This window comes from Mesoplodon bidens (genome assembly GCF_964165515.1).
Source record: "Mesoplodon bidens genome assembly, chromosome: 1".
Taxonomy (NCBI): Eukaryota; Metazoa; Chordata; class Mammalia; order Artiodactyla; family Ziphiidae; genus Mesoplodon; species Mesoplodon bidens.
This window is the reverse complement of record NC_138176.1, coordinates 70,476,313-70,495,890: the sequence shown is the minus strand read 5'-3', so window position 1 is coordinate 70,495,890 and position 19,578 is coordinate 70,476,313. Positions and strand designations below refer to the sequence as shown.

The 19,578-nt window shown below is 46.6% G+C and overlaps 1 protein-coding gene across 2 annotated transcripts in view; it reads left to right on the top strand.

Annotated features, from left to right (window-relative positions):
• Positions 1 to 19,578, top strand: part of CRMP1 (collapsin response mediator protein 1) — a gene marked incomplete at both ends in the record, with an annotated part of 76,393 nt that overhangs the window by 28,846 nt on the left and 27,969 nt on the right. For both annotated transcript variants that reach the window (XM_081230914.1, XM_081230915.1), the window contains 4 exons: positions 3,287 to 3,451; positions 10,552 to 10,613; positions 12,524 to 12,604; positions 18,286 to 18,354. In XM_081230914.1, the coding sequence (XP_081087040.1) occupies positions 3,287 to 3,451; positions 10,552 to 10,613; positions 12,524 to 12,604; positions 18,286 to 18,354 (377 nt within the window). The remainder of the gene's footprint in view (positions 1 to 3,286; positions 3,452 to 10,551; positions 10,614 to 12,523; positions 12,605 to 18,285; positions 18,355 to 19,578) is intronic.

Here is a 19,578-nt window from a genome sequence, read left to right as displayed (position 1 = left end):
CCACAGGAATAGGAGCAGGACTGGTGTGGGTCTGCTTTAGGCTGTGAGTTGGCTTTGGGGTGGGGGTACCATGGCTCTCCCATTCTGGAACCAATGATCAACACAACCATGCTCTTCTCCAAGTGGAAGGCAGAAGTGCAGGAAGTGTCTGGCAGAAACTTGCTCCTCCTCTTACCACCTCATTTCTTCACCTACACACTGTGACTTCAGCCCTCTGTTCTGTTGGCCAAAGCAAATCACACGGCCAAGCGCAAAGTCCCTGAAATTGCATTCTGTCCACAGTGAACCATGGTGAGGGTGGGAAGGGAAAGAAGAATTGTGGACAAATAACGCCATCTACCACAGTGGTCTGTCTGGGATGCTGGACTCTTCCTCTACTGCCCTTTGCAACCAGATTGTTGTATTTTTTTTTAAATCCAACAGTGCTTTTGTTTGGATTCCATTTTAATAAGCAATTTTGATTAAATAGGCAGCAGTGTATTTGAAATGTTCTTTCAATAGTTAGACTCCACATCTAGGTGGCTTGTCCCTGAGCTGGTCCCAACCCTGCCCATCTCTCCCCGTTGAAGAGTTCCTCTGGAGGTGCACACTGGCTGGAGTTGGCCACTGTGAGCAGAGCTCATGTATCAGAGTTCCCGTCCCCCTGAGCCAGGAGGGTATGGCCCAGCTCAGGAGGCAAGCACCGTTCTGATCCCTTTTCCAAAAAGCAGCCCTGTGTCTGCTGGCTAGGAACGTGGGAGGAGCCCAGATTTGGGACTTGGATCCTAGCTGCTAGGGTTTGCACTGGTCACGGCCACTCAGCAGCAGCACCACTGGGCAGTAATAAGCCTCTGTGAGCCTCAGCTTCCTCGTCAGTAACGTGGACTTTATAATGTGCCCCCCAGCCCATATATGTGGTTCCTTAGCATAGTGCATGGCATATGGTGGTAAGTGCTTTGGGAATAGGAGCTGGGATATTCTGAGAGGTGGAGATGGAAGTTCGAGGCTCAGGGGACCTGTGTGAGGTAGAGGACAGAGCCCTGGATGAAGAATCGGGATCCCTGGAGTTCCCCTTTGCTCTTTTCCCATCACCAGCTGTGGGGGACCCCTCCACCAACCCCATGGGCCTCATCTTCCCCATCTATACAAGGGTGGTTTTCAAAGTATGTTTCATGGAGCACCAAGAGCCTATGAAGTCACCAGGAGAACCACAGTTAGGAGGTGTCGGGGGGGCAGGGGGGTTCTGAGTTCCCACCCCATTTCTTCATTTAACAGATATTTATTGAGGGTTGCTCTGCACCAGGCACTGTGCTAAGTGGTGGGGAAGAGGAGGAACAAAGCAGACATGATGCTTATTCTCCAGGGGCTCACGGTCCATGGGGAGTCACTAATCACCCACACAAATGACTATAAGCGGGTTCGTTCTACAGAAGAAAGGGGCACAGTGCTTTGAGCTGTGGGGCAAAGGGCTCGGGGAGGCTTCCCTGAAGAAGTGGCATTTGTGCATCGATCTGCAGGATGAGTGGGAGTTAACTGGGAGAAGAGGGTATAGGGGAGCAGAGCTCCAGGAAGAGGGAACAGCACATGCAAAGGCCCTGTGGGGGGGGAAACACACCTTGTGTTTAAGAGATTGAAAGAAGGCCTAGGAGGCAAAGGTGCGGAGATTGAGGGCTGGAATCCTGTGAGATAAGGCTGGGAGGAGAGGATGGTGCTGGGCCTTGATGGCCAAGGTCAGAATTTTGGTCTTTTTCGTATGGGTGATGAGCAGCCATTGAGGGATGTTAAGCAGGAAGTGATATGATCTGTTTTAAAGAGACCTGAATAGAGTGGCCTAGGTTGAGTGTGACTAGACCAGTGGGACGTGATTGCAGTTGTTCAGCTGAGAGTGGAGGGTGGCTTGGACTAGGAGTGTGACCAGGAGGTGGACAGATGTGGACAGCTGCAGGGACATATCAGAGGGAAATCAGCAGTGGTGATGATCAGCAGTGGAGGTGCACACGGGAAATGAAGGGTCAAGAGTAACCCCTTGGCTTCTAGCTTTTGGAATGGTGAGGCGATATCCTTACCATTCTGGGGCGGGGGTGGGGGAGCAGCTTTGCCAGTGGGGTCGGGGAGGGGACGATGCGGCATGAGGTTCTGGACATTCTCATCTTGAGGAGCTCTTGAGTCATCCTAGTGGAGAGTTCAGAATCCTGTGGCTGACAGGGGGGGATACATTTGAATGAGCAGCCACGTAGAAAGAAAAGTTCTAGGGCCAGGTCGTAAGGAGTTTGATCACTTAATGGTCAAGTAGAGGAGGAAGAGTCTTCCAGGAAAAAATGGCCACAGAAGTGGGACAAAAAGCCAGAAAGCCGTTGCCATGGAAGCCAGGGAGGAGCGAGTTTAAAGAAGGAGGGAGTGATTTACTGTGTTCTGAGAGGTCAAGTCGAGTGAAGACTGGAAGGTCGAATTAGCAAAGGCTGATGCTCTCGGTGGGTGGAGGTGTGAGAGGGAGTGCGGAGCAGAGACTGCTCTTATAGACGTCTGGCCGCGAAGGGTGGATGTTAGAAAAAGGGTGGGAGCTAGCGGGATGTGCGAAGCCCAGTGAGGTTTAAAAGACAGTTGTCTCCCCTTTGATCTGCTTTACATTTAAGACTTTATTTGAAAAAGGGATGAAGAAGTTCATATTCTTTTAGGTCCTTTTCACCTTGGCGTTCTACGCCCACGAAGGCAGCAAGGAGTAGCGGGAAAGGGTCCAGACTCTGCAGCTGACAGGACTCTGGGAATCTTCTCCGTACTGCTTACTAATTGTGTGACCTTGGACAAGTTTTTCACCCTCTTTGAGCCTAAGTTGCCCATCTGTCAAATTGGGGATATTTTTATTCTCTTCACGGGGTAGTTGTGAGGATTTAATGAGATCATTTATATAAAGCCTTTGTGGCGGTATCTGACACATCAGAAACATCCAATAAACAGTCATGATAATGATGGTGATGGTGATGAGGAGGAGGAGGATGAAATGACGGTAACAATGGTGGGGACAGTGGTGGTAATGAAGACTAAAGATGGTTGATGGTTATGATAATGATGGTGACAACGATGGCAGTATTGATGTTGATGATGGTGGGAATGATGATGAAAAGGATGGTGATGATGAGGATGCTGATCTTGATGATGTAAGTGGTGGTGTTGGGGGGGGATAGGGAAGGTCACGATGATTATGCTAATATTGGAGATAATGATGGTGATGATGGCAGTGAAGAGGCTACCACTGGGTTGACTTGGGTCCTAAGCATCTTGGAATGTGACACATGTTTTTCTGTCCCAGTTGACCATGTTGTCCCTGAACCTGGGTCCAGCCTGCTGACCTCCTTCGAGAAATGGCATGAAGCGGCAGACACTAAATCCTGCTGTGACTACTCCCTGCACGTGGACATCACCAGCTGGTACGATAGTGTTAGGGAAGAGCTCGAGGTGCTGGTGCAGGACAAAGGTCAGTTAAAGCCCCAGAATGGGGGCACAGTTCTGGAATCCCTGTTTTGTTTGTGGGTCTGATGTGTGGAGTTAGAATCCCTTTATCTGCATCTGCTATGAGCCCAGCTGTGAGCTGTGCCTTGCCCCATAAACAGTGGAAAAATTGGACCCTCCTTAAGGAGTCTATCTTCCTCTCCTTCAGGCCCTTTGGAGGTTCCCCCTGTTTATAGAAGAAAGCCCGATTTCCTTAGCCTGGCACACAAGGCCCCCACTGATCTAGCCTCACTTTTCCTTCTCTACCATAAATTCATTTGGGTGCTTATTATCCTGGACGCCACCCCCTGAAACCTGCTGCTCCACTGGGCCTTTGCTGTTGCAGTCTCCACACCCCCTACCAGGGATGCCCTTTCTTCTACTCTGCTTCCCAGCTCAACTATCCCAGTTTCCCCAATCAGAACTTCAGAACTGCTTCATCCCTTGAATATCCATAGAAGGTTACTTGGGCCTCTTGTGGGGGCACCTTTTCCATTATTTTTGGATTACGGGACACTAGTCGTCTGTCTGGCTCTTCTGTTAAACCCTGAGCTTACGAGGGAGGGGATTATGTCTGTGCATCTCTGTATCCCACCCTCTCTCCCCTCTGTGTGAGCTCAAACCAGACATCTCTGCACAGTGTGGGTACTTTACAGTGTGCCTTACACCAAATGGAGGTGAAGTGAACTGAACACCCACAGAAACAGAGAGCAAGAGAACAGAATAAACCAGGCGTGAGGGGTCCCTTGGAAAGAGGCAGTTCTGAGGCTCTCTGAGGAAGCACCATCAAATGAATGAGATGCTTCAAGGAGAGATGGGGGGGTGTTTTCAATTTTTAAAATATATATACTGTGTTTTCTCATAAAAGTATCATCACCCAAATACAAAAAAAAGTCAGAAAATCAAGAGAAGGAAAAAGTTTTTCCCTCTGGTCTTACTCCCCAGTTGCCACTTACCATTAATAATTAATTCCTTTAAGGATTATGGCTTTCTGTTCCCTATCTATTTAGACAGTTTCTCCATATATAGTTATACGATAGCAGTTATTTGGAACCCTTTTTTCACTTAACGTTTTAGGAGTAATCATTACTCTTCATTAATTACTTTTTAATGCCTCGTAATACACAATATAATGGTTAATTTGCGTAGCTATTTCCTTTTTATTGGGCATTTAGGTTTTCTGTTTGCTTTACTGTAAATCATGTTTGGTGAACATCTTTGTAATGCCATCCAGAGATGGCATTACGGGGTCAAGGTTTTAACATTTTTCAAAATCATGACACTTACCGCCAAATTGCTTTCCCCAGAAATGCACCCACTTGCATGCCCACAGCCCACGTCTCTCACCCTGTGCATGTTTGCACCATTGGGTGTTATTACTTGTATGAAATCCTTGCTAATTTGATGAATAAAAGTCAGTCTACCATTGAACATTGCAGTTCTTTAACTGCTAATTACATTAAACATTTTGCATACATTTTTCCTTTATGTGAATGTCTGATTGTGTTCCTTGCCCATTTACCAGTTTGGGTCTCATAAGTCTGAGCTTCTATATCCAGATGGTTTTATCCCTTCATTGAAGTTGCTGTGAATCACACTCTTGTTTTGTACAGAATCATAGTCCAGGTTGTAGAAAGATCCCAGCAGTTGTGCTGCCTGAATCTGAATCCTGCCCTCACACTTCTTGGCCTGGTGACACTGGGCAAGTCACCAAGCTGAGCTCTCTGAGGCTCGCCCAGTGACTCCCCTTACATAGTGTCAGAGCTCTGGTACCAGGTGTGAGACTCCTGGTCTGAACTCGGTGTTAAGTCTCCAGTCAAAAGAAGGAAACAACCCACATGTCCATTAAAGGATGATTGGATAAACAAAACGTGGTCCATCCTTACAGTGGAATGTCATTCAGTTTGGAAAAGGAAGGGAATTCTGACACCTGCTACGACATGGATGGACCTTGAGAGCATTATGTCAAGTGAAATAAGCCAGTCACAAAAAAGACAAATGCTGTATGACTGTGCTCATATGAGATGCCTAGCATCGTCCAGTTCATAGAGAGAGACAGAGTAGAATGGTGGTTGCCAGGGGCTGGGGGAGGGGCAATGTGGAATTAGTGTTTAATGGGGACAGAGTTTCAGTTTTGCCAAGGTGAAGCGTTCCGGAGATGGAAGCACACCAATGTGAACGTACTTAATGCCACTGCACTTGCAAATGGCTCCAATAGTACATTTCACGTGAGGTATATTTTACCACGACTAATGAAAAGCAGCCGTTATTTCTTCGCTCACAGCTCTGTGGAAAGGCACTTTGGTTTGGGCTCAGCTGGGCGGTTCTGCTCACTGTGGCTCACTCATGCCTTGCGCCCCAGCTGGGAGGATGGGGCAGGTGGGACCACTCTCTACACCCTCCCTTCCCCAGCAGGCTCTCGTAGGCTTCTTCCCTTGGTGGCTCCGCAAGGGTGAGTGGAGCTGCAAGCCCTCTGAGGCCCAGGCTTGGAATGTGTCCACTGACACTTACTTCCACTTCGTTCTGCTGGGCGGAGCCAGTCTCGAGAGCAGCCCACGCTCAAGGAGTGAGGAAATAGGTTTTACCTCTTAGAAGGGTCACTGCAAATGTTTTGTGAAACTGTAAACTATTACCAGCCTGTTTAGCCTCTTTCTGCCTCCTACTTCTACGTGAAATTATCTTATTTGTTTGTTCATTGCTTATTTCCACTAGAATGTAGACAGGGATCCTTCCTACCTCGTTCACAGCTGTATCTCTGGCTTCTAGAACAGTGCTTGTACATAGTAAGTACTCAGTGACTATTTGATGAGTGAGAAAATAAATATTCCATGAAAAAGGACTTCTGGGGTCTCATAAGTTTTGGAAATGCTCCCTGTTTATTCTATTCTTGAATATTCTTTTATTTATTTTTTAACATCTTTATTGGAGTATAATGGCTTTACAATGGTGTGTTAGTTTCTGCTTTGTAACAAGGTGAATCAGCTATACATATACATATATCCCCATATCTCCTCCCTCTTGTGTCTCCCTCCCACCCTCCTTATCCCACCCCTCTAGGTGGACACAAAGCACTGCGCTGATCTCCCTGTGCTCTGTGGCTGCTTCCCACTAGCTATCTGTTTTGCATTTGGTAGTGTATATACGTCCATGCCACTCTCTCACTTCGTCCCAGCTTACCCTTCCCCCTCCCCGTGTCCTCAAGTCCACTCTCTACGTCTGCGTCTTTATTCATGTCCTGCCCCTAGGTTCTTCAGAACCATTTTTTTTTTTTTTTAGATTCCATATATATGTGTTAGCATATAGTATTTGTTTTTCTCTTTCTGACTTACTTCACTCCGTATGACAGACTCTAGGTCCACCCACCTCACTATCTTAATGCATATTGTCATGTTAAAATCTGTGAGGAAGCCCTGCAGGCAGGAAACCTGTTTATTGTTGATGAATCCAGTTTTTCTTCACCAATATACATATCACCATCCCTATGTTTGATTACAAACAAGAGACTCACTGCAGAGCTTGGCTTAAGCTAAATGAAGCAGATTTGCTTTAGTGATAGAGATGTGTATCCAGGGATACCATGCCAGGGAGTCTTCCCCTGTGCTCATCCCTGCTTTTCTCTTTGAGCCAGTTCTGCTCTCCCCTCTCACCCTTGACCTGCATTCTCCACTTCTGTAGTCCCCGTGGTAGAATGCAACAGTCCACTCTTTGTCTGGGTGGACATCTGTTTCACAGATTAGTCAGGTGTCTTTTGGTATCACTTGGACTCAGTCCTTCCTCCTAGCTCAGCTTAGCATCTGTTAGGTGCCCAGCTCTGGACTAACCGTCTGTAATCTGTGGCCACGTGGTATGAACATGGCTGTTTCCAAGGTTACTGGATGGATAGTGGAAGAGGGTATTTGCTAGAAAATGTAAGAGAGTTCTGAGAACTGGAGGGTGTTATGAATGGACTGGCAACCAGTAGGTGTTCAATATAATCCTTTAGAATTGGTGTTCCACGCACCCTCCTTGGAGAAGAACTGTGATGATGGCGTTTATGAATTTGGGAGGTGTTGTGAGTATCAGGCCCTATTGTATTTCCCAAGACTCTACTGCTAGTAGTAGAATTATCGGGCCAAAGATATGGAGACACTTAAACTCTTGACACGGATTGTTAATTGGTTTTCTAAGCAGGTGCAAATCGGTTGTGCCAGTTTTCACTGTCACTTGCTATGTAGGAGGGACTCATCGTGATGCACACTCACTAGCACTGTGTAACATATTCTAAAATGTGTTGTTTTTTTTTAACATTTGTGTTGGGGTATAATTGCTTTACAATGGTGTGTTAGTTTCTGCTTTATACACAAAGTGAATCAGCTATACATATACATATATCCCCATATCTCCTCCCTCTTGCGTCTCCCTCCCTCCCACCCTCCCTATCCTACCCCTCTAGGTGGTCACAGAGCACCGAGCTGATCTCCCTGTGCTATGCGGCTGCTTTCCACTAGCTATCTATTTTACGTTTGGTAGTGTATATATGTCCATGCCACTCTCTCACTTCATCCCAGCTTAACCTTCCCCCTCCCTGTGTCCTCAAGTCCACTCTCTAGTAGGTCTAGGTCTGCGTCTTTATTCCCGTCTTGCCCCTAGGTTCTCCATGACCTTTTTTTTTTTTTTTTTTTTTAGATTCCATATGTATGTGTTAGCATACGGTATTTGTTTTTCTCTTTCTGACTTACTTCACTCTGTATGACAGACTCTAGGTCCATCCACCTCACTACAGATAACTCAATTTTGTTTCTTTTTATGGCTGAGTAATATTCCATTGTATATATGTTCTTCTTTATCCATTCATCTGTCGATGGACACTTCGGTTGCTTCCATGTCCTGGCTATTGTAAATAGAGCTGCAGTGAATATTGTGGTACTTGACTCCTTTTGAATTATGGTTTTCTCAGGGTATATGCCCAGTAGTGGAATTGCTGGGTCGTATGGTAGTGGTACAGTACTGAGGTTTTCATCTGAATTACTTTGATTCCAAATGAGACCAAATCTTATTCTCACCTTTATTTGTTTGGCATTTAAAAAATTGTCTAAAAATTCTGTTTGCCTTTTTTGCTTCAGTGTTTTTTTTTAAGCATTTTTAAATATAAAACAAAACATACAGAAAACCACACAAGGAAAAAATGTGGCTTTGTGAATTATGAGATTACCCTTTCCAAGTAAGAAATAGAACTTTGCCCCAAACAAAGACCCCCAACAAACCCCTCATGGCCCCCCAATGTAGCCACAACTCCTTCCTCCCTCCAAAAGTAACCACTGTCTGGTGTTTTTTAAATAACAGGGTTTTTTTGTTTTGTTTTGTTTTTTGCGGTACGCGGGCCTCTCGCTGTTGTGGCCTCTCCCGTTGCGGAGCACAGGCTCCGGACGCGCAGGCTCAGCAGCCACGGCTCACAGGCCCAGCCACTCCGCGGCATGTGGGATCCTCCCGGACCATCGGCAGGCGGACTCTCAACCACTGCGCCACCAGGGAAGCCCTAAATAAGAGGTTTTAAAAAAAAAACCTTTGTTAAATTTGTTGCAGATATGTTCACCATGTTGGTTGTTTGCTTCTTATTTTGAATTTTTAAGAAATAACTTATAGAAAATTTCCATTTATAACAAGTCAAATCTATCATGATTTGGAGGAAGGCTTCTAATCTGAGATAGCTTTACCCCATCCACCCACCCACAAGAACCAGTTCTAAGGCATATTTATCAATTCTGCCAATTCATTATTTCTGCTTTTATTTGTATTGTTTACTTCTAATTTCTGGTGAATTTCCATTTTCTTCTTTTAAAGATTCTTATCATAGAAGCTTACTCAGTTGATGTATGCTCCCCCTCTCCTTCAAAAAATAATGAAGCATTTAAGGCTATGAATTTACCTCTCACTATGGCTTTACCTGTTTACCCACTGATTGTTCTTCTGTGTCTGTGTATATAACTGGGTTTTTGTTTTTGTATGTAAGTATACTTGATTAAATAGAGACTGATACTTTTATGTTAATCTCTGAATATTATTTTTTCTTTTAATTTTTCTTAATCTTTTGGGAAGAGAAATTTTGTTGCCAAGGTTTTCTAGACCAGAAATGATTTTCGGCTTGTCTTCACTGTTGCTTAGTATAAAAGAAGTCTCAATCCCATTTAGTATTTTTGCCTGAATTTCTTCTTTTTCTTATCCAAAGGATTCCTGATTCCATCAACAAACATTAATGACACAGCACATGTTGTGGATGTGCAAGATGAAATAATATATAAGATGTGGTCCCTGTCCTCAACCACTTGAAGGCATATTAAGAAACAGTCCTCCCCCCACCTCCTCTGCTCCCTGCTGGCTGCACAATAAGTCCTGTCATTTCAACCTTTTTGCATCCTCCCGCTCAGAGCCTCAGCCCACCCGTCTCTTTTGCCTTCAGCATCTTCCAACTCTATTTCTCCATTTCTCCCTGCTGTTCTGTACACCCATCCTCCTTCCAGAACTGTCCTTCTGAGACAAAGTCTGATCGTGTCATTCCCTTGCTTTAAAAGAACATGTTCCACGAGATAGTGGTGATGGCTGTACAACATTGTGAATGCTCTAAATGCCACTGAATTGTACACTTTAAAAACGGTTATGATGGTAGATTTTGTTATGTGTATTTTACCATAATAAAAAAAAGTGATTTTTTTTTTTTTTTAAGCACATGCTCCTTTTTGCTTCAGCCACAGGACACTTTCTAGTACCCGCACACCTAATGTCTTTTTATCCTCCTTACTGTCCATGCCATGCATACCCATCCCTCTCAGCCCAGATAATTGCCTCCCCCCGGCTCCTCCCCCTCCCCTTCTTCCTTTTCCCCCTCCTCTTCCTTCTCCTTCAGACTCAGCTGACATGTCACCTTCCCTGGAGGCCTCCTTTGACCCTCACCCACACCCCCAGGCTGGCTTAGGTGCCCCTGCTCTGAATTCTGACGGCACCCTTCTGTCTTGGTTGTTACCACCCTGTGCAGTGCTTATCGATTTACTGGAAAGACATGTCCTTTCCTCTTAAATGCATTTTTCTACTCTCTCTTTTATCTTGAAACAGGTGTCAATTCCTTCCAAGTCTACATGGCCTATAAGGATCTCTACCAAATGTCCGACAGCCAGGTAGGTCCTTGCACACACCCCGCCTCCCTTGGGCAGGAATGGGCCTGCCTTGTCAGGCAAAGCAGCACAGGGCAGGGGAGATGTCAGAGCAGGCCAGGGAGGGCTCTGGGTTCAAGTCCTCGTTCTGACACTGAGCTGTCAGTCATTGCCCTTCCCTGGACCTGCATTCCTTTCTGCCTGTAAGAGTGGTGTGGAGCAGGGATCCCGTGCTTGGTGGTTCCTGAACTCGGCTCATCTTCAGCCTCATCTAAAGAGCTCACTAAATACACAGACTCATATTCCATCACATATGCTCGGGGGTAAGGTTCAGGAATCTGTACTTTCTTAAAGCTCTGCAGTTGATTCTGGGGCTCAAGCGAGTTTGGGGACCACTACCTTAGCTCTGACCTGGAGGAGAGCCCTGGCTGTCCCTCCAGCCAATTGCAAGTCCTGTCCTTTCTCAGTTTTCTCATCTATACAACGTGATCATCTCTGGCCCTAACAACCTCAAACAGCTGTTCTGTGGATGAGATGAGTCAAAGAAGAAGGTGGTCTAAGGAGTATAGGTGTAGGGGGTACAACTTATCAGGCACCTGGCCTTCTTACACCACTGGGACTCTTGGTTTGGTTTTGTTATTATTGCCCTGCCCTCTGCTTGTTAAAAAGGTGGGACAGTGTGGTGGCAAAGGGCATGGCTGCTGGAGCCAGACTGCTTGGCAGCAAGCCCTGACTTTGCTGTGCAGCCTGGGGCAGATTTCCTAACCTCTCTGTGCTTTAGGCCCTTCATGGCACTTGCCTGAGAGAAAGTGTCAGAGGGTTAAGTGATTTAATACAAGTAAAGCTCTAGGGCAGTGCCTGGCACACAGCAGGTGCCATACAAGTGTTAATAAGCTGGTTTTCATTATCCCCATGGGGTCTCATGTGCAATGGAAGAAGCACCCATGTCTGACCTTTCAAAATAGGCACTTGGAGTTACATAATATAACTTACCCCGAGATGGCCTGGAAACCAGAAGGCTGAAAGTTTTTTCAGTTTCATGGAAAAAATAGCATGTGTCTCTCTAGTGTAATTGAAATTTTCACCTGTTTCTAATGTCTGTTTCACTGAAGCCCTGGTTAGAGTCAGAGCTGAGCAGACTTTGGGTGTGGGTCCTCAAAACTGCTTCATGCCTCCAAGTGCCTCCCCCACCTGCTGTCTACATCTAAAAGCACACATCCTGGGCGAGGGAGGTGTTATCTTGTATGCAAGGAGGACACAGTTGAGATTCAGGAGTCCCTGGGGAGGGAACATGTGGCTTTGGTCCTCACCAGGTGCAAATGTCTGATTGCAGATCCTTTACAGGTGGGAAGAGGGCACTGGACAGTGGACAGGGCCTGGATTGGCGAAATAAGGTGATGCTTGGCAGGATATATGTTATCTGAGTATTAAAGTTATTAGAGGACTTGGTCTCTCTACCCCAATTGGTCTATAAAATGACAGGAGTTGGAATTTTTGTAAAGATGTACACATATCCTATGATTGCTGGTGGATACAGTACAGGCTTAGCAGGTTTAGTTATACAATTTCAGTAAAACTGAGAACAGCTTCTCAGCTGCAATTGTCACCATTAACAACGTCACACTCCAGAGAAGCAAAGCCACAAAGAAAGCAAAGGCTCTCATGGTATAATTATGGATATAATCACGCCTTGGTGTCACTTTTATCAGTTATGCGCCTCTCCCCCACCCAAAGTTTCTGCTTTTGGATCTGGAGGGTGTCAGGGTCAAGGGAAAATCTTTTCCAATTCTTACTTGTTGAGCAACGCATTCCATTGATGTGGATGGAGCATCCTGGCAGGTGGATGACTGTGTGTTAGTACAAAGAGCAGTCTTTGCAAATGCTCGTGCTGTGATATTTTTATCTCACCCCAAGCCCCCTTTATCCCTCCTTAGCTCTACGAAGCCTTCACCTTCCTTAAGGGGCTGGGAGCTGTGATCTTGGTCCACGCAGAAAATGGAGATTTGATAGCTCAGGTGAGTGGTGTGAGTTTCCTCCCCTTCCACCTCAGTCTCCTTCTCCTTGTAAAGGATATGAGAAAAGGGGGTGGAGGCATTGATCAGCCAGGTCACTAGACAATGAAGGGTCAAGCCAAGAACCGGGTGGCATGTCAGGCACTCCAGGTGTGAGTCATGCACACACTATCTGCAGCGTGGCCTTTGGCAGGTCATAATCGCCTCCTCCTTGCGAATCTCGATTTTCTCACCTGTACAATGGGGGTAATATTACTGCCCTGTGAACCATGGTGGGTTCGCATGAGCAACAAATAAGGATCTGAAAGAAAATGCTTGGAAGCTGGGGTTGCTCATCATCCTCCACGACTTGAGAGCGGGGATAATGGACAGAGCTCAGGCTGGGAGCAGGTGTTCCAGTCTGGCCCCCTGACATTGGGCAAGGAACTCTACCCCACGAAGCCTCCTGTGCTTCATTTAGAAGCATCTGCCTTGCAGTGTGGTCGTGAGGATTAAATGATATCATGTATGTGTAGATCAATGTCGGACATGTAACAGGCTGTAGCCATTCAGAAGTTTTGGGTACTGTGAGACATGAACCCATTTTGATCATTCTGGCCATAGGGTGGATAATTTGATGGGAATAGAATAAAGGCAGCTAGGTTTTACTCCAGCAGTTCTCATAGGAAATGAAGAGAGGAGACAGAGCGGAGGTGGAAGAGGCAAGAATGTGGTAGGGAAGGTGCACAATCAACAGGACTCATCGATTGATTGGATGGGGGAAGAAGAGGAGGAAGTCAAGAATGGCCGCTTGGTCCCTGTGCAGGGTTGATCATGATGCCACAAATCAAGATCAGGCATATAGAAGATTTGGATGCATCCAATGAACGTAGTTAATGCCGTGCGTGATGCTGAGGAGTATGTATATCCTCATTTCATAGGTAGGGAAACTGAGGCTCAGATAGTAATAACTTGCTCACTGTTATATGGGGCATCGGAGCCAGGATGTGAATACAGTTCCGTCTGGTTCCAAAGCCCAGTGGAATTGCAACATGACGGTGAAGGGCATGAGATCTGAAGCTTTACTCTTAAGGTTAGCTGTTGCAGTTTTTCTGTAAAATTGAAATTCTTTCAAATTCAAAATAGAAAAGAACCACTCAGTACCATCACACAGCGGTGTTCTGGTCATTGGCAAGAAGTCACTAAATCCAGCCCTCACCCCAAAAGATGGGATCATACAAAGGTATGAATGCCGGGAGCCGTATCAGAGGTTGTCTGCCAGTCTCTCCTCTGGTCCCCAGTGATTGATGAGCCTCTCACATGCAAAACACATTCATTCCTTTCCAGGGTCCTCCAAACTCTCACCTCACTACACCATCAAAGACTGGGATCATATAAGCCAGGTCTAGGTGTGGATGAGGCTTCTTGGGTTTAGTCCCTACAATCTGTAGGTCTTTGAAGAAAATAAGCAAGTTATCTCCGCCCCCCATACACACTCAACACACGACATATAGTGGTGGGGTGGGCATTCCTATTGAAGAAGGGACAGTGGAAAACACCAGGAGTCATTGGTCCATAGCAGTTCTGAAATCCAGTTAGACAAGTGTTGGCAGTTCCTTGATTAGGTCTTGAAGCCTGAGAATAATTCTCCACGGCTCTTGGCTCCACCTTCTGGACTATTGGTTCCATCCTTCCTTTTCATGAAAGGTAGCCCATGCTTGCAGCTGAGGGATTTTCTCAGCCTGCTTCCTGCACAGTAGAATTTTAGTAGGAGTCCATTCAGTTTGTATGTCTTATCCCGTCCAGTCCAGGCTGCCGGTGTTTTGCTAAGATAATCCTCCCAAAACCTTTGTGGGCCTCCTCTGAATCTCACTGGACTTCACCCCATTAGACAAAAGATACCCACAGATTTCTTTTCAATAAGCCCTCCTCCTCCTGGTCAGACAGCCAAGAGGTACATCCTTGAGCTTCCTAGAGGCCTTAATTTGATTGAGAGGATCTATGGGCACACCCTCAATTATCTGTCCCTCTCACATTTTACTCTTTACTATGAGCAGCAAGAAGAAACCATGCAGTACCTTGACCATTTGCTGGGGACTCTCCTCAGCTAGATCCCTGAGTTCATTAGACACATTTGCCCCTTTCCACATCACTACAGGTGACGGTGTTGCCAAGCTTTCTGCTACTACATAACAAGATCCCCCTTCCTCCGGTTTTCAATAACAGACGCCTCATTTCCTTTTGAGCTCTCACTAGCAAGGTCCTCAAAGTCCATATTTCTACTAACAGTCCATTTCAGACCAGCTTTCTCTAACACATGCCTTGAAATTCTTCCAGCCTCCATTCACTGCCGGGTCCCAAAGCCACTCCCACATTCTTAGTTAATGGCTATGGCAGCACCCTACTTCTGAATACCAAAATCTGTTTCAGTTCTCTGTGGCTGCATAACAAATTACCCCCTAAATTTAGCATCGTCAAACGAAAAACGTTTTTTACGTCATGGTCCTGTGGGTCCGGAGTCCAGGTGTGGCTTGGCTGGGTTTTCGGGCTCAGGGTCTCTGACCGGCTGCAGTGAAGGTGCCAGGCAGGGCTGCAGTCATCTCAGGGCTGGTCTGGGGCCAGGATTCCCACCCAGAGGGTTGCAGGATTCCCACCCAGAGGGTTGCTTCTAGCATTCGGTTCCTTACAAGCTATCAGACTGTTGTCCTTTATTCTTTGCTGGCTGTTAGACAGAGGCCCCCTTGGTTCTCTGCCACATGGGCAGCTACAGCATGGTGACCTGCTTCCAGCCAAGTGAGAGAGCAGGAGAGGGTGAGCGAGGGAGAAGTGGGAGGCCCTTTGTAACCTAACCTCAGAAATGACATCCCTTCTCTTTCCTCGTGTTCTGCTCATTGGAAGCAGGGTGCCAGGACCAGCCCACGTACAAGCAGAGGCAGGCTCACTGGGAGCCTCTTAGAAGCTGCTCAACACATGCATGTATCTTAGGTTTGCCTGGTTTTGAACTTCATAAACATGAAACCACACAGTAGGTACTCTTTTACATCTGGCTTCTTTTGATCAAAACTAGGTTTGTGAGATTCATCCCTATGGTTACCTGAAGCAATAGCATTCTCTCTGTCATCATGGTGTAGAATTCCACGGCAGGGATAGGTCACAATTTGTTCTTCAGTTGATAGATGCTTGGATAGTTTCAAATTTAGGACTACTGTGTATAAAGCTTCCTTAAACATTCTTGTTCAGCCTTTTGTTAAATATATGTTCCCATTTCTGTTGATAAGTACCTAGGAGGGGGATTTCTGGGTCGTGGGTGTGCACATACTCAGGTCTTACAGTTACTGCTACCCTGTTTTCCAGGGTGTAGCAACCTCTGTCCCACCAAATGTGTGTGAAAAGTTGAGTTTGGAGTCCCCAGTCCTTAAGCTTTCCATCAGGGAATTCTTAGCTTTCCTCGCTGCCAACTTAAGATTGAGTTTTCTCAGCTCCAATAAATCTGTTACCTTTTGTGCATCTGCTTCCCAGCTTCCAAAATTTTGTTTCTGTTATCTTCTCTGCATTCTCTTGGTTCTTGTGTACCATTTCTGTCACTTTAGCAGAGTTTCAGGATGGAGCAAAAATAAGTGCTCAGCCCATAATTTTTTTTTTTTTTTGCGGTACACGGGCCTCTCACTGTTGTGGCCTCTCCCGTTGCGGACGCGCAGGCTCAGCGGCCATGGCTCACGGGCTTAGCCGCTCCGCGGCATGTGGAATCCTCCCGGACCGGGGCACGAACCCGTGTCCCCTGCATCGGCAGGCGGACTCTCAACCACTGCGCCACCAGGGAAGCCCTCAGCCCATGAATTTTAACTAGAAACCCTACTCTAGTCTTTTGTGATCTGTGCTTTTCCCCCCTTACATCATCTTTTGTCCTCCCTCCATTTTTCTCCTCCTTCCTTCTTTCCTTCCAACAGAAATAGTAACTGACATTTAAATAATCTTCCAGAGGGATGTCTCCATATCATAAATCTTGTTGTAAACAGTTTACAAAAATGCCTTGTAAACACCATCTTCAAGAGCTGACATCATTCCATTCTTTACTTAAATCCACCCCAGCTGTTAGATCTTGAAATTGTTTCCAGCTTACGTTCTTATAATAAACTCGAGCTTAATAACCATAAATGCACAGTTGAAATTATGATTTTTTTATTGTTGATAGGGCCTGGGACTCCTCGTAGGGCTGTATTCCAGAATGATGATACAGAAACTGTGGAAGTTAAAATTAGAAGCACAGCTGACACCTGGGCAATGTAAAAATATTAGTTTTGAGATATTACAGTATTCCTTACACTATTTTTTTTTTCCTGCGGTACGCAGGCCTCTCACTGTTCTGGCCTCTCCCATTGCCGAGCACAGGCTCCGGACGTGCAGGCTCAGCGGCCATGGCTCACGGGCCCAGCCGCTCCACGGCATGTGGGATCTTCCTGGACCGGGGAACGAACCCGTGTCCCCTGCATCGGCAGGGGGACTCTCAACCACTGCGCCACCAGGGAAGCCCCAATATTACAGTATTCCTAAGGAGGGGGCACCCTGGAGCCTTGGAGCAAATAGATTTGCATCTGGGCTATTAGCTCAGGGAACCATTTCATTTATATGATAAGCTTGAGGTAGAGTTTTCCTGCTAGGAAGACAGGTACCAGGAAGAGGACACTACAGTAGAGAAAGTGAGAGCTGGCTGACCATCAATGAGCCCTTACTATACACCAGGTATCGTGTGAGCATTTCACATCTGCCACCTCAGTGATGTATTACAGCAACTCCGGTGTGTAGGTGCTGTTGTTTCCAATGTAAAGAAGAGAAGATTAATGAAATAATGCCATTTGCAGCAACATGGATGGACCTAGAGATTATCATACTGAGTGAAGTAAGCCAGACAGAGACAAATATGTGATATCGATTATATGTGGAATCTAAAAAAATGATACAAATGAACTTATTTACAAAACAGAAACAGACTCACATAGAAGACAAACTTATGGTTACCACAGAAGGGGAGGAGGAATAAATTAGGAGTTTGGGATTAACATATACACACTACTATATATAAAATAGATAACCAACAAGGACCAACTGTATAGCACAGGAAACTACTCAATATTTTGTAAACCTGTATGGGAAAAAAATCTGAAAGGAATATATATGTGTGTGTGTGTGTGTGTGTATAACTGAATCACTTTGCTGTACACCTGAAACTAACACAACATTGTAGATCAACTACACTTCAATTTTAAAAAAAGAAGAGAACCTTGAGGCTCAGAACCGACAGAGACGGTCGGTTCTGGAGCTGGATGCCCAGTTTGATTTCTGCATCCATGTCATACCCAAACACCACTCATCTTCCTTCTCTCTTACCCTGCAGCAGAGACTTGGAAGTTGGAAGAGCGCTGGGTGGTCTTTAAGGCTAATTTCGTATAACCCTACTTCCTCTCACTGGTCCCGTGGTGTTGAATAGAGCAGGTGTGGATGGGGATATCCAGGGTTGCAAAGGGGGAAGGTGGGCAGGGGTAGTGGATGGAGCAAAGAAGCTGTGGATCGCCGCAGCCCGTTAGACCCCATGCAGAACACTCCCTGTCCTGGGCTCAGCTGCCCCATCTGTCTAACGGGGCTGGAGGTTTGGCCTCTCCCGGCTCTGACATTCTGTAATCAATGACTCATTCATTCTTGTCTTGTAGGAACAAAAGCGGATCTTAGAGATGGGCATCACGGGTCCTGAGGGCCATGCTCTGAGCAGACCTGAAGAGGTAAAGGAGCCTCCACTGGGTGTGACTCTGACATAGCTGAGAGCTCACCCTGATGCTGTTCCAGCTGGAACAGCCCAGCCAGAGCCCCCGTCTCCGTCTCATTTCCCCTACATGAGCATCCCAGCATGTGTGGTCCTCTCCGGGTCTGCCCTCGGCCTTGGGAGCCTTGGGGCCTGCAGGTCGATCAGAGGAGTCGGGAAAGGTTCTGCCTCTCCCAGGGCCCAGGAACTTCACACCATGGTCCCATGGACACTTCAAAATCCCTACTGAGGACAAGGTGTATTTGATGACAGGAAAGTGGAGCCCCACGTCCCAGGCAGAGGACTTCAAAACAACTGCCCCTGCACGGACCTCCTATCCGCTGTGCTCTGAGACTCGACAAGGGACAAATCCCCTGGGAGTGACACGGCACGTGTGGCAAGACACGGCGGGTAGAAGGAAGGCAAGCAGGTTGGGCATAGAACAGGATGGACGTCCAGTATTTTCTGGTGTCTCATCAGATCATTAGTAGTCTTCCCGGACCTCTGCTCTAGGCCAGCCTGTGCCGGACATGGGGCACAACACACAAGTACACAGACTCCTTACCCGAAGGCTCCTTATCGGGCCCAGTGCTCCAGACGTGAGCTCCACGCCCACGAGCTGGGTTCCCAGTCCCTGGTGAGACCAGGACAGACCTGAGACAGTGTCTACAAACCCTTATGGCACGTGGACGTTGTCACCGCCTTCAGGCATGTGAGCAGCCTGGGGACCCTTCTCGGTGTGGCTGGACTCCTGGCACGTGGCTGTGGCTTGGGCTGCCTGCCAGCCAGTAGCAGCACGGCAGACTGCAAATTAAAACAATACATCACAGGTCCTTTTGTTTGCTCTAGCGGGGGCAGAGGCCAAACCCAGCAGCAGGTGGTTTCAGTTGGTTATTGAACAAATGAAGGAAGGAATGCATGTTGGACACCTGTGTTCCCTGATGTCAGGCATTTTATAGGTAACTGACCACTTTACGGCCCTTTTGATGACTCTACTGCCTAGGCGATCTCCTTCTAACAGAGCGTGCAGAATACTTCCAAGCAAGTGAAAAACATAATTCTGCCTTCCAACCCACTAGCCCAAATACATTCTTAGTTTTTCCTTCCTTTTGAAAAATCTACAGTATTTTCCTCTCTTGATGTAGTAGATTTCCCTCTGACCACACTTAAGGAGAATCACAGGAGCCTGATCAGGGAGAGCCCT